The sequence below is a fragment of the Ammospiza caudacuta genome, chromosome 10, assembly GCF_027887145.1.
Source record: "Ammospiza caudacuta isolate bAmmCau1 chromosome 10, bAmmCau1.pri, whole genome shotgun sequence".
Lineage (NCBI taxonomy): Eukaryota > Metazoa > Chordata > Aves > Passeriformes > Passerellidae > Ammospiza > Ammospiza caudacuta.
Window position 1 is genome coordinate 25,806,718 of NC_080602.1, and position 13,766 is coordinate 25,820,483.

At 48.0% G+C, this 13,766-nt stretch overlaps 1 protein-coding gene across 1 annotated transcript in view; it reads right to left on the reverse strand.

Moving 5' to 3' along the window:
• IGDCC3 (immunoglobulin superfamily DCC subclass member 3) overlaps positions 1-13,766 on the reverse strand; it is a 94,454-nt gene that overhangs the window by 12,139 nt on the left and 68,549 nt on the right. The window contains exons 6-7 of the mRNA XM_058811614.1: positions 12,085-12,243; positions 4,605-4,770 (exon numbers count right to left, since the gene is read on the reverse strand). Of these exons, the coding sequence (XP_058667597.1) occupies positions 4,605-4,770; positions 12,085-12,243 (325 nt within the window). The remainder of the gene's footprint in view (positions 1-4,604; positions 4,771-12,084; positions 12,244-13,766) is intronic.

Consider the following 13,766-nt stretch of genomic DNA (forward strand, 5'->3'; position numbering starts at 1 on the left):
GGCAGAGCCTGTATTAGTAGGACTGCAAGTGCAGACACCTGTGAGAGCTCTCTGCTGCTAAACTGAAAGTCCCCCAAACTTTTCCCAAGCAAGCAGCACAGATACTGAAGCAGAAAAAGACCCAGCCTTATTTAGGGGAGACTAATTTTAGGCTACACCACTATGGGCTCAGTCTTGCCTCAAAGCCTCCCATGTAAGGACCATTTTCTGCTGATGGATTTTGCTGTGTGCAACAGCTGGAACAAACACTAACTCCTGATTCAATGCACTTCAAGAGCAGCTCAGTGGAGCAGCACACAGAGAAATTACACAGGCAACTTGGTAGCAAAATAATCACAGCCACATGAGAAGGAGATGCTGATGCCTGTTGCCGTTGGCTGATCCAGGGCTGCTGCAGGCCCTTTTTGTGGGATATGGCTGTGTGATCCCAGCACAGGATCCCTGCTTGGTGCAGGGATCACGCTGATTCCACACTGCTTAGACGGCTTTGTGCATCTGTGCAGCCATCCTCCTTGCAAAGGCCATTTCCACGTGTCTTCCAAAGTCAAACCCATAAATTATGTTTAAATCAGGAGCAGCGGGTTCACATCCCCATCCTCCACATACTTATTTGTCATGCTTCTGGGAACTGAAATATGATTTGCTACAGAGCACTCTCCCCTCAATCACAACCGTCTTCAAACTCGTGGCATAAGGAACTGCAGGCTTGTCTGTCCTCCCTTATGTGGTCCAAAACCGTACAAATTGAAGTGTCTGTAGGGAGAGTGCACCATGAAGGGATGTACAAACCCATCTGCACCTTTCCACACCCAGCTAATGTGGGGTTTACAGAAAAAAGCCACCTTTGGAATGACAGCCTCTGGTTTCCCTGGGTTTGGTACCAGAAGGGCTGTCAGGTCCCAGGTGCTGGGATGTTTGTGCTTGAAGGCCCCTCTCTGTTTCTGCACTGGGATTTAACAGCACGAGAAGTGCAAGAAGAGCAAAGTTGTCCTGATGTTTATTTATGAAGGAGTATTTCCCCCGATGAGCCTTGAACATTCATGGCCCTGGAAGTGAGACATTTCCAGAGCACTAAACCAAGGGCAAAACAGTGAGGAAGAATTTACAAAGGTCACCAAGCAGAGCGAATGCCACCTGAGCCCAAATTCTAACAAAGCCTTTTTCCGGTGGAACAAATGAAGTCCCTTAATTACAATTTGTAAATATAATCTTCTTGGAAAATCAATATTTAGAGAGCCTGCCTTCTCTGAAGATGTTGGCCTTTGTTCCTTGCTATTATGGCAATATAAACCCCATAGTGTGATACACTTCCAGCCTGAAAATTACCCCCCTGAACCTGATTGGGTCAAAGTAAGAAAAGCAATAAACCTTTCACAGTGGTAATTTGGAGGCTATTTCATGCTTCCTTGTAAATTTTGAAGTAATAACCTAGAAACATAATTTTACACAAGCCCATGTGTAAATTAATTTTACACAAGCCCAACTTGGCCAGTAACCACACCTTCCTTCTGCAGCAGTACTCCATTTCTGGGATGGGCTGGTGAGGAATTTTGCTAGAACTTCCTTTTATACCTCTCAGGCATTTGGATCATGATCTATCAGAATCACTTTGGGAGCAACATGGGCATCTCTGATCAGCATGGAAGGACAGACTGCCACTGCTGGACCCAGGGATGGCTCTACCAAAGACCATAAGGCTCCATCAGCTTTTCCCTCAGAGAGCTTGGCTCAGCCCCTCATCCTGACAGCAATCGGCTGCATCCCCAGCCCAGGGGCTGCATGGCAAGGCAGCCCCATCGTCAGCTCCTTCAGTCATTTTTATTCACAGCTTTTAATGGAAAAGCCCACAATTCCCTATGCCTGAGCCTTCATGCATTTTTCATTAACAATTATCCGCTATCCCAGAACTGCTTTTGATTTTTGCTAATCATCGATTGGCTATTTTGTTCCCACACAGCTGGCATTTTCAAAACATAACAACCACCTCTGGAGAGGGCACAGCAGAAGGCTGATCTTTAATGCTAATGTGCCCAGAAACCGTCAACACATCAGGTGATGGGAATTCACATCTGAGGGACCACGAGGGATGAGATATTTATTGGATGCAGCCCGTGAGGCTGATTTTACTGTGCTGAAAGCCTGGAAGTTGCTTAGCAAGTGAATGTCTGATGTTGTACCAGCAGTCACATCCAATCTCCAGTGAATCCAGTCCTGAAGCTGCAGCCCAGCAATGAAGGGTTTTTGGAGTCCCCTCACCTTGTAGGGTATGCTGTCCTTGGATTTGCAGTTACTGCATATGAGTGACAGTGTGGGGTGAGGCAGATGCAAAAGGGCCCTTCACAGCTTTGGGAAGCAACAGATCCATTGGCTGTGGGTTTGTGCTGCTGCCCACAGGGCCCCAAGCTTGCAGGAATAGAGCAGTATCTCAAACACCATCTTCTGCAGGTCTGAACCTTGCTTTTGGCTGCGCTAATTTACAAAAATGAAGTTGCTCCCAATGACACATTTTGCAATCAATTAGCACATGATATGTTTTGGGATGATTTACTGCTTTTTTCCTAAAAATCCCTTAGGGGGCATTCAGACCTCTATGACAATATTAAGCAGAGTTTTAATCCAAATGAATTTTCTAGGAAACCATGTAATCTAATTAAAAAGCTCATGCTGTAGTTTAGTAGCTTCATCACTAGTGTATTCGAGATCCATCTTTACACAGACAAATATTTTCCAAGCGCAACAGACTGATAAATCCAAGACATAACCACAAACTGATTCTGCCTGGAACTAAGTGGGTTACAGCACTTAGTTATGCCCATGAGAGTAAAACAAGGGCAAACTTGAAAAAGCTCAGGTAAAAAATCATCCATTGACGTGTCTCCTCCGTGTCTTGGAGCTCCCAGCCCTGCTGCACCAGTGAGGGCATTTTCAGACTGACAGCTTTGGAAACCACCAGGCGTGGCCACTTGCCTGGAGCTGGAGGTTGGAGCCGACCAAGACTAGTGTGGAAGACAACAAAAGTTCAACACTGTTGAGTACAACAGCCTGAGGGCTCAGCTTTACAATCACATTACTATATCTTGAGAAGATGCCACGTGTCAGGTGAGCCCCAGGAACGGGCTGAGCTCCCTCAGCCTGTGCCAGATGCTGAAATCTGTTCATTCAGCTTGCTGTGGAAAATACTGATGCTAAATTGCATTAAATGATTCCCATAAGAAAACGATTACAGAGATGTTCACCAAGTTGCAGTTCATGGGCATGAGTAGCACAGCTCCAGGCACAGGGACCTGGCCAGGAGATGTGACCATGACCAAAGACCTGACTCCTGCTCTCCTCAAGTGAAGAGGAATGATTTCACAGGGAAAACAACTGAGCAAGACGCAGAGCTGGATTCAGTGTCACTTTTGCCATGGATTTAACGATCACTTCATCGCTTTTGACTTCACTTCCTCATCAACAAAAAGGGATGCACTAAGTTCCCTCCTACCCCTTCTGCTCTGTTCATACCACAAAGGGCAGACGTGCCTCAGAAAGCCATGCCATGAAGTAGAAGACCACATGCCTGAGCTGAGTGTCATCTGTGTGTGCACATACAAAGTTTTTTGAAGCTCTAATAACTTTCAGTTTGGAGAAAACCTCTGCTGATTGAGATGGTTTTATTACCACTCACACCTTATCCTTCTTGCATCACACATCCTTCCATCACTCATGTAACAAAGCTTTAAAACCCTTCAAACAAGACAACAAAAAGCCACATTATACAGACACTCAGAAAAATAAACTCACTCCTGTCCCTTGAGGAACAAGCCATGGTGCCTGCACAGCACTTCCCAACTGTCAAAACTGAAGGTACAGACCCTCCAGCGAGGCTGGGTGGTTGCTTTCCTGAGACACATTTGTTAATATAGAGAGCAGCTCTATGACACCACAGAGTACAAACCTCTACCAATACATCAGCTTTACAATACAGGTGCTATTATTTTGTAGTATATTTTTTCATGCTATTTCCATAGAAACTACATTGTTGAGTGGTAATTTTCACACTAAGTGCATCATTTCCTCAGTACAAACATCCCCATCCCCTCACAGGAAAATGCAGTTATTTAGTACTCAGAGAACACACTCTTCCCTGGTGAGATAAAAGGCTAAAATTTAGTGAAAGTCAGGCTCCACACAAATATTATTTCTAATATATTTGCATTTGCATGCCCAGGAAGGTCAATGTTCAGGCATTAAAGCACAGTTCCTCCACTGAAGAGTCTATGTGGTCCCTGTCAGCTCCAGGAACAACATTTAGCCCTTCCAGAAATACCCAGATGATAATCAGGACAAAAGAAAAACTTTTCCTGGGTTCCTGCATCAACAGTCAAAGTCTAATGCTGATGTCCTGGCACAAAAATTCATGGAGCACCAAACTGTAATACTGTAAGGTGCAGCCAGCAGGACTGGAACAGTGCTTTAGTTTATCAAAGCCCAAGTTGAATTCACAGATCTGCTTCAGAACACTGCCACCTTCCCATCGGCTCTTTGCTATATAGAAAGCAATCCAGCATCTCTCCCACTCCCATTTCTACAGCAGTGCCAGAGCCCAGTGCACCAGGACCTACCTGTTGTTGTTCTTCAGCTTGATGTGGTCGCTCGTCTCCAGGATCTGCCCGTTCCTCAGCCACGTGATCTGGGGAGGGGGTTCCCCTTGGGCCACGCATGTGAAGATGGCAGTAGTCCCCACGGGTCTGGAAATGGACTGGGGATGCTGCACAAACTCTGCTGGGGCTGAGAGGAGGAAGGAGAAAGAGGGTGAGAAAAGTCCTGATGATCCCACTTTATCCTGGTGCAAAAAACCACCTCGTCAATAAGCCTTGTCTGCCCCAGAACGTGGAATACTTGTCCAGCCCACAGCACAGGCAGCAGATAACCCTGGTTTGGATGGTGTGTCTGTAAGCAATGCAAAACTGCCTTTTGGTTGCCCACCCTGACAGTCATGGCTTCACAGGAGGCACCTGAAGGCCGGATCAGAAGTGACTGAAAGCTGAGATGAGTCCTGCAGAGTTCAGGCAAACAGGACCAAGGTTTAAGCTCCTTCACCTCTCCCTGGTCTCCCAGGGAAAGCGACCCCCGTGCTGCAGCTCGGGAGATGTGCTGTTTGCTCAACAGCAGAGCTCAACCAACACCCTGGCTGTGTCTAAAGGACCTGAATGGCTTTAGCAAACTGCTTGAAATGGAAAGAAATGTATGGATATCATACAGCAATCTGGCAGGATGTTCTCTCTGCAGTAAATATCAGATTTGCTGCCAATTTTTCCTGTCAGCAGAAGATTAGGGAACCTTTTGTCTCCAGATCTTCAGCCTGGGACTTCTGGGGTCCTGCCAAGCCTTGCAGAAGACTACACCATGCCTGTAACTGCTGCTCACCTTGCCACCAAATGTTTTCACCTTTGGCAGTAACATTTTTAAACAGAAAGCGATCTCTTCCTTCCAGCAGCTCAAATTAGATTTAAAATCATTTATCAGAATAAACCACCATTTCAGCCTACAGAAAGCAGGGCCTGACAGACACTGCCAAATAGGTGAGATTATTCAAGCAGTTCTGCTTCAAAGGGCAAAGTGATAAATATACTGCATGTTGCTACTGAAACCTAAAATCAGGTGGAACCGGCAGCAGACACAATGAAGACAAACAGATAAGAGGCACAGCTCCATAATAAATTTACTGACTAACATCACATAACGGATGGCTGACATTAAATTTTTTTGACAAAAGAAAGATTATCAAGGGAGACACATGCAGAGCTGCTCACTGGCATTTTCTAAGCCTGGGGTTGGTGGCTGTACCACAAACAGAGATGTAGGGATTGGAGAAGGGAGCAAACTGGTCTAGAGAAATATACTGAGGAGTGGCCAGGCTGCAGGTGGGGATGCAAGAGTTGAGCATGGCCAAAACATCCCTTGGGGTTTCCTGCAGCATTTTGCGGGGATAAAGGTCTTTCTCAGCTGTGTGCCAGTAAGGGAAGAGGTAACACGGCCAAACTGCAGGGACAGGCGCTTGTGTGCGAGTAAAAGTCCAGTTGTGCAGATTCTAAGTCCTCCAAGCAGGAAGACAGAAGAATTCATTGCATAGCCTATCACCCTTGAAGGAGCCCCCTCCTTCATTTTTAATAATCAGAGGGAAGTGGAGCATGGCAGGTCTGACTTACGTTACAGGTACAGGGTATCCGCCAGCAGAGTTTATTGTCAGGCCACCGCTGTCAGCGCTCGGCTCCACTAATGAACCTGATCCCAGCAACCCAATGGACACGTACTTCCAGAACCTCCTGCTAAACTTCCCCATGTGCCAATCAATCTCTTGCCCTTTTACTTCCCTTCTGTGTTTTTGCTCTAGACTTACAGATTAAAACAAAACTCAGGATGGGTTCAATAAAAGTTGGAAGCAAGGATAAACAGGGGGAAAACCCCTCATCCCTGCCATGAATGGCCCCTTTGTGGTGTACAGTGAGAGCATTAGAGACTTGATTTTCCTCAGCCTCCTGCCCCCCGCTTTGTGCTGGCGCAGTTTTGCAGGAGCAATTATTTTGCAAGTGGCTGTGCACCTCCCTGCTTTCATCTGGGCTGCCGAGCTGCACCCGCAGCACTCGCAGGTGCAAACCCACGATGCCAAGGAAGGGCACAGCCACCTTCCAGTTCCTCGCTGCAGCTTCATTAAAGATCCTCTTGGCTCTTTGCCTCTGCCTCCCGCTCGCTTCATCAAATCTCAAACCCACCGTTTGTTCAGCAGAAACAAAGTTGAAATATGGAAAGAAGCATCCGGCATAACCCTTGTGGAGCCGCCGGCTCTCCTTATCCTCCCTTATTAGCCTGTGTCAAGAGGCAGTAATTGGAGGGGGTCGCGTGTGACTCGGGGTAACGAACGCGCAGCTGCGGCCGCTGGCTCGGCGCCAGTCACGCTGCTTGGTGCCATGGCCCATGGGTGCCTCGGGTCCCTGCTCCCCTCTGCCATCCCTTCTCTTTGCAGCCTTGCTAAACACAACCCCAGCCCCTGCCTAACTTACTTTAACTCTCTGGGGAGCAAGATCCCGCCTCTGCTGTGCCGAGCTGTCCCCTGTTCCATGGCATCCCTCACCGCAAGACATAGATTGCCCTTCCGCTGTTCTGCTCTTCCTGGCTTTCCCCAGATATTGCTCTGTCCTGTTGAGGTCTCAATGTGAAGTTGTAGTACCAAAATGGCCCAGGTGAAAACAGAAACCCATGGAGTTAGAGGACATGGTCTGGGAACAGATGGAGTTTAGAGAACATGGATTGAGAGGGTGTCCCTCTGCTACCTGGACCAGGATGCACCCAACCTGTGTTCATAACCAGTGCTCCGAGGAAGGTGCCCTCAGGAAACTGCTGGTGTGTGGTCTCAGGGTAAATAGCTCCTTTCCTGGGCAGAAAACCATCTCCTCTCCTCTCCCAGGTCCTCTCCCCTGCCCTTCCAAACAATTTTGACAGGATCCAAGAATATGCCTGGGTTAGTGGGGAAGGAGCAGGAGCCAACCCTGCTGACTGCCAGCCTTGTCTTCAGCCAAGCCCTGCCCACAGCCAGCCCTTCACCCTCATCGCTCATAATTAACAGAGCATCTTGCCAGGGTCCATTCCACCCTGCATGGAGACGCAGTGGCCTGAACACCTCTGCCCCTTCCATACTACGTGCCAAAAGGCCATCACAGGCAGCCAGAGCAAGCGTTTCTCAGTCCTCCATTAAGATTTAATAAAGATACTAATAGAGATCACTGTTAAGAGCAGAGGATTCAAACGTGGCAAGGAGGAGTGGGCAGGATCCAGCCCTGGCTTGTGAAGTATGACGAAACCAGAGCATTGATTATTCAGGACTTAATGGGAGGGAGGGGATCATGCATTTTTAATGAATATTTAAAGCATGACATTGGTATCAAAAAGCAATAACACTTAATACCACCCCCAGAATCATTAACAAAGTGATTCAGTAGCTTTTACTGTGCTCAGCAAACTGTGATAGCACGGAGATGCACTGCAACAGCAGCTTCTAACAGGAGATCCCAATGAGCTCCATCTCTTTTGGGAAAAGCCAGCAGGGACCAGCAACCAGTGTGTCCCCCAAGATATCAGGGAGCTTTGCTGTCTTGCTGTGAGGTTGTGGTGTGGTGCTTATGGCAGTGCCTGATGGCTCACAGAAGGTCCCAAGGATCACTGAGAAGATCCTAAGGTTAAGGGAGCAGTGACAGCCAATGCTCTGGTGCCAGACCAACCCGTGCCTCTTGCATCCCAGTACGAAGTGTCATTAATTCTCAAGTTGACGGAGTGGCAGGGTTGGGAAGGGAGGCTGGGGTGAAGCGAATGAAGAATAACATGGAAATAACAAAACCTCATAAATTAGGCTCCTGGCACCCACAGTAAGGGTATAAAGGAGAAGTCAGGTCAATGGGGAAGTCACTCAAGCACAGCAAATGGTGACAGGAGATTTAAGACAATTGCTGCTCACTTGGCTTCTCTCTCTTCACTCCAGGGGATACTCAGATATTTACTTGAATAACTTACAGCAGCAGTGATGGGACTGGAAGGGCCAAAGATGGAAACTGTGCCCATGTCCCCTGGAAAACAGGCAGAGGACCCTCAAGGAGGCTGTCATGGAGCCTGCCTTTCAGCCCTCATGAAATTCTTGTCCCAGCAAGGTGCAGGCTGGAGCTCCAGGGCAGCAGGTTATGTTCCCATGTCACCCACAAGTGTGGTCCTGGAAGAATGGTCCACAGGGATCAGACACCCCAGCTCACTCCAGCATCCTGACAGACAAGATTTGAGTGCCCACCTGTCCCTGTGTGGTGGCTTTTCTTGAGAAGTAAAATGTGGACAGGAAGGGAACTGCTCCATGGGGGACACTGACTCACACAGCACATACTGAAGCTGGTTTGCAGAATGAATTCAGGGCTAAACTCAAGGACAAACCAAGTACCACAGAGCCAAGCCTAAACCACAGCATCTGCAATACATGTGCTGCTGAATTCCAGCCCCAGCCAAGGCTTGTGATGGCAGCGAGCAAGAACGATGGAAGAAACATCAGGAAGCGCAGCGGTCGCCGGATCTGCTGGACCAAGGAGCGCTGGCCAGTCCTGCCAACAGCAAGCAAGGCAAACAAGGCAGGCATTGTCAGCAGAGCCTTCAAACCCATGTCCTTAAGATGGGCCCTCATTTATGAGATGGGATCTCATTTTTCTGCATAGCTTTCAGGAGGAAATGAAGCGTGGAGTGGAGAACACTGGTGACCATCTGGCCATTCACAGCCCATCAGTTTGTTATGACACCAAACACATAATAAAGCACAAAAGATTGCACAGGAGGTAGAGAGAAAGTGCTTTGATATATTTTTTCCCTTGCCACTGAAGCCTGCTCTTCCCTCGCCTCACACACACGCACACCCTTGGCTTCAGTCGGCGCCGCATTCGGCCCTTCAACAACTCCCCCCGTGAGACTTTCATTGGAAGCCCAGCACAAAGCAATATTCAAATGGCTGCGCTGGGATCTGAAGGGAAAATGGAAACTTTCTTGTGTGAGAACCTTACAAAAGAGATCAAAGGAGCCTAAATGGCCAAGGGAGGGTAGGGAGGGAAGGAGTGGGGGATTGACGCCTTCTCCTCTGGAGGGAGGAGGAATTCCCAGGAAGATAATAATCTGAAGGAAAATCTGCAGTGGAAAGGACATTATTGCTGGAGGAAGAGCAGAGCCCTGTGTTGGGACACCTGTGCCCATGAAACTGTTGGATGGGACAAGGACCACTGCTGGCAGCAGGAGGGAGGACGTGGTCTCAGTTCCAGCCTCCTGCTAACTCCTTGCCTTACAACAGGAAACATCGCCTTTTCTCCTACAGTTTCCCACCTATAAAACGTCCCGCCTTCAAAAGACTGGGGCAAGTTAATTTGTGCCTCTAGGCACTTCAAGGGCCCCTGCATAAAGGCAGCAAGTACCTGGCCTGGTGTGCTTTGAGGATGCCGTATTGTCCTAGCCCTGTGCTAACTTCCTCTCCAACCAGGCTTTTGATAGCCCGCTCTTTGCTTTTCTTCTCTTTACGGATGTAATTTGCATCGCTGACATCTTGACAAAGATAAAACCCACAGTCTCCCATGTCAGTCATTATCACTGTTTTCTTCCCAGATGAACCTGAACAGCAATCATTTGTACCTCTCAGCTGGAAAATTCAGGCAAAATGAGATGCAGAGGCAGGAAAAACTGCTTCCAGAGGGAGAGTGAGCAAACCTGGGATGAGCTCAGTTGCCTGGCCAGGGTCTGCCCCTACCCTGCTTGGGGAACATTCCCCTAAAAAACATGAAGCATTTTAAGGGTGGGCAATACAAGTTGGGGTCCTGGACACTGCAGGTCCTGTCTAAGGGTTACTCCAAGGACACACTGGCCACACTTCTCCACACCACTGCCAGCTTCTCTGCTGATGCTGAATGCAGGAGCATCCTGCTTCCACAGAAAGACTGGGCTTCTATGGCCCTGTGAGGGACATTTTAGGGACAAATTCTCATCTTGGCTTGCCAGGAGAAAATTCACAGTAATTCTACATCAGTTGAACTCCAGCACTAGACCAGTTGCTCAAGAGCTGATGCTCAAATCTCCAAAAAGACTAAAAACTGCTATCTGTAGTAATGAGAAGTTGTGCTACCTTTCACCCTCTCATTCAGTTGCTAACAAGTGCAGCCAACCATATTCAATAGCTGAATTTTTAAAACTTCATTGATTTTCCAAGTAAATTGTTTTGGGTCTGTTTCCCTGTCTCCTGGACATCAGCTTGGCATTTGGGCTTAGGAGACCTCTCCTACATGCACTATGTGCAGAGCTGTCCTGCAGCAGCTCTAAAGGGTTTGTATCAGTACAGAGAGGTTGCTTTTAATGCTGGGGTTGGTGTTTCTTAATAAGGGGATTCATAGCTGTGCCAGCTGGGAGGTCCCCTCATTGCACGGCTCCCCCAGAAATCCAAGAGCAATAGAAACAGTGAGTTTTCACCTTGTCTCATTGTCTGATCAGCACCTGGGGCTTGGGAGGCACAGGCAGCCCTTTCTACCCCTTTCCACACTGCTCCTCCGGGATCACCGCCTGCGACTCCCGCGATCTGCCGGGGACACCAGGGCTGGAGCAGGGTGAGCATCAGGGCTGGAGCAGGGCACTTTCCCCATCAGCAGCAGAAAGGTTCAATTAGCAGCTCCGGCAGGAGGTGTGTAATTTTAGATTCAGGATATCATCAGTCAATAGTTAATGAGTGAACTGATGAGAGCGTGAGATGCTTTAAGTGGACTAGCTTGAAGAGGAGGTGAGTGCCTGTAATCAGGGGCGGATTGCTGCCATTCAGAGCCCGCTGCCAGCTGGGTTTGCCTTCTCAAATGCTTGCCTGGCTCCCCTCACCATGGAGACTGGTCTCATGGAGCATGTGGAAGGGATTTGTGTGCTTTCCCTAGTGCTGATCTCTACTTTGGGCTGAACTGCCCTTTACAAGTAGCATTTCAGGACAGTTGCTTCAGGAAGAAGAGCAACCTGTATCCCATGGGCACAGCCCCCAAAGGGTGCTTCACTAGGTCCTGGCAACTGGCTCAGACTTAGTGTCAACTGCTACATGAAACAGTCTCACAGACCTTTTGGAAATAGTTTTAGACTTACTGGTGCCATTTCAGTTGGAAAGCAATACTCTGTGAGTGGTATCCAGTGCTGCATATCACTGCAGGAGTCATATCTATCATTCAGAGGCATCCAGTATGAGAACAGTGACCATGTCCTTGTGTCACTAAGGTCCATGAGACAAATTTGGTTGATTAATTCAGGCTTTCTGCTGAGATGCACAAGTATGGTAACAAGTAACAACCAGAGTCTGCTAAGACAATGCCTGCGATGGGGTGAGAGATCACTGTAGCCCAAACAGTTGATGCCTCAGTTGAACCACACCTGGTTGCGACTCACCTGCATGGGACACAGACTCACCCCCACTTGGGAAACCACATGTCTAGGAAAGAAGTGCTTTGCCTGGTACCACCAGAGGAGTGAAGTCAGGACCTGTCCACCCCAAGCCCTCGGGGTGCCAGGGCTCACCTTGCACGACGAGGCTGCCCTGCGCCGTGCGGCGCACGCGCGTGCCGGGTTTGTTGGCGGCGCACACGTAGATGCCAGAGTGCTGCACCGTGAGGTCCGAGATCATGAGGTTTCCTGTGCCCAGCACCTGGATCCCCTCCACGCCAATCGGGCGGCCGTCTGAAAGAAAGGGAGAAGGACAAGAGTCACATTCTGGACCTTTGGGCAAGGTTCTCCAGGGCACAGCCCTCAGTGAGATCCAATCTAAGTACTGATGGAGTGGTGCCATGTTCTGCTATTGCCATGTGCCAAGTAAAGTCAATAGGATTTAGCTGATGCTCTTATCAGAACTGCCTTCTGCAGAAATCAGATCCTTATTTACGTGTTTGCCCCAAATCACTCTTTGCTGCTTAAAAACCCAAAGTACCACCACAGGAAAAGCGAAAGCTTTCAACTGTGTGTTCAGATTAAGATGAAGTACCCAGAACACAGTTCAACAGAGTGGTTAAACCAAGTTAAATCATCTCTGAGCCATTGCCTGCGTTCTTCCATTACAGTGAGCAGGGATCCACTTAGCTCAATAGCCTATTTCCAACAGAAAGGCTTCATGAAGAAGTCGAGCTAACCTACTCCAGTGCTTCCCTGATGCACTTTCCCAGCCACCAGCAATTTATGACCTGCAGATTACCTCACCCAGAAGTTACAACACTTTACCTGTTAACCCTTGATGGATTTTTGTGGCTTCTGCAAGTAACAGAACCCTGGGTTTTTGATTCTTTGGCCCTTGAACACACACTAGCTCAAGGCTGAGGAGCTGGTCTCTCAGCTGGTGGTTAGATCTCATTTACTGTGGCTTGGAAGGGCAACTGAAAAGGGCTGCCCCCACCCCAAGTGCTGGATATGAGGCACATGAAATAGTTCAGTATCAGGGAATTCACTTTTATCCTATTTTCTCTGGAAAATTCCCAGCCAGCTCTAATTACAATGTGTTTCATTAGTATCAGGCTATTGCTTTCTATTGTTTCATTGATTTGTGTTTTAAGACACTGTCTGACAAAGGCAGCTCTAAATCAGGCCTAGCACATGTCAGGGTATCTGAGCAGAGGGGCAAGGCAGGGGAGTTTTACTGGAGGAGCAGTTAAAGGGAGCACCCTTTCATCAGACAGGAATCAGGGATTCAGTTCTCTCAAGTTTGCTCATGGAGGAGTTTAAAGAACCTACAGAAACCAGAGAAGCAAGAACCAGCCCTGGTGATGGCCCCACCTGGCCTCCCCATGAGACTTCCATACTCATGTTTTTCAGGAAATTTTGAAGCTTAAAGGTTTCATTGCTTCATTAGACAGGAAATGCCAGACCTCTTCATTATTTGCATTGCAAAGAAAAATGCTTGGATCTTTTAGAGACAGAAAAACAATGTCATTAAAGAATCACACTGCTGGCCAAGCCACCGCTGCAGTAAATGGCTCAGTCATAAAAAGGACAGTAAAACATGACCTGTCCCACATTTAATGAGCAATAACAAGGAACCATTCCTTCCAAACAGCATTTGAACTGAAGTGTAAAGAGGTCTGAATTAAATCCAAATTGAACTTGATTTCATCTTTTAAGTTAGACCTTTCAGAAGTCTGTATTTACAACAGGTGTAAAAATCAAATCTCTCTCTTGAGGGAGGGATGGGACCAGTGAAAGATGTGAAGTGGTCA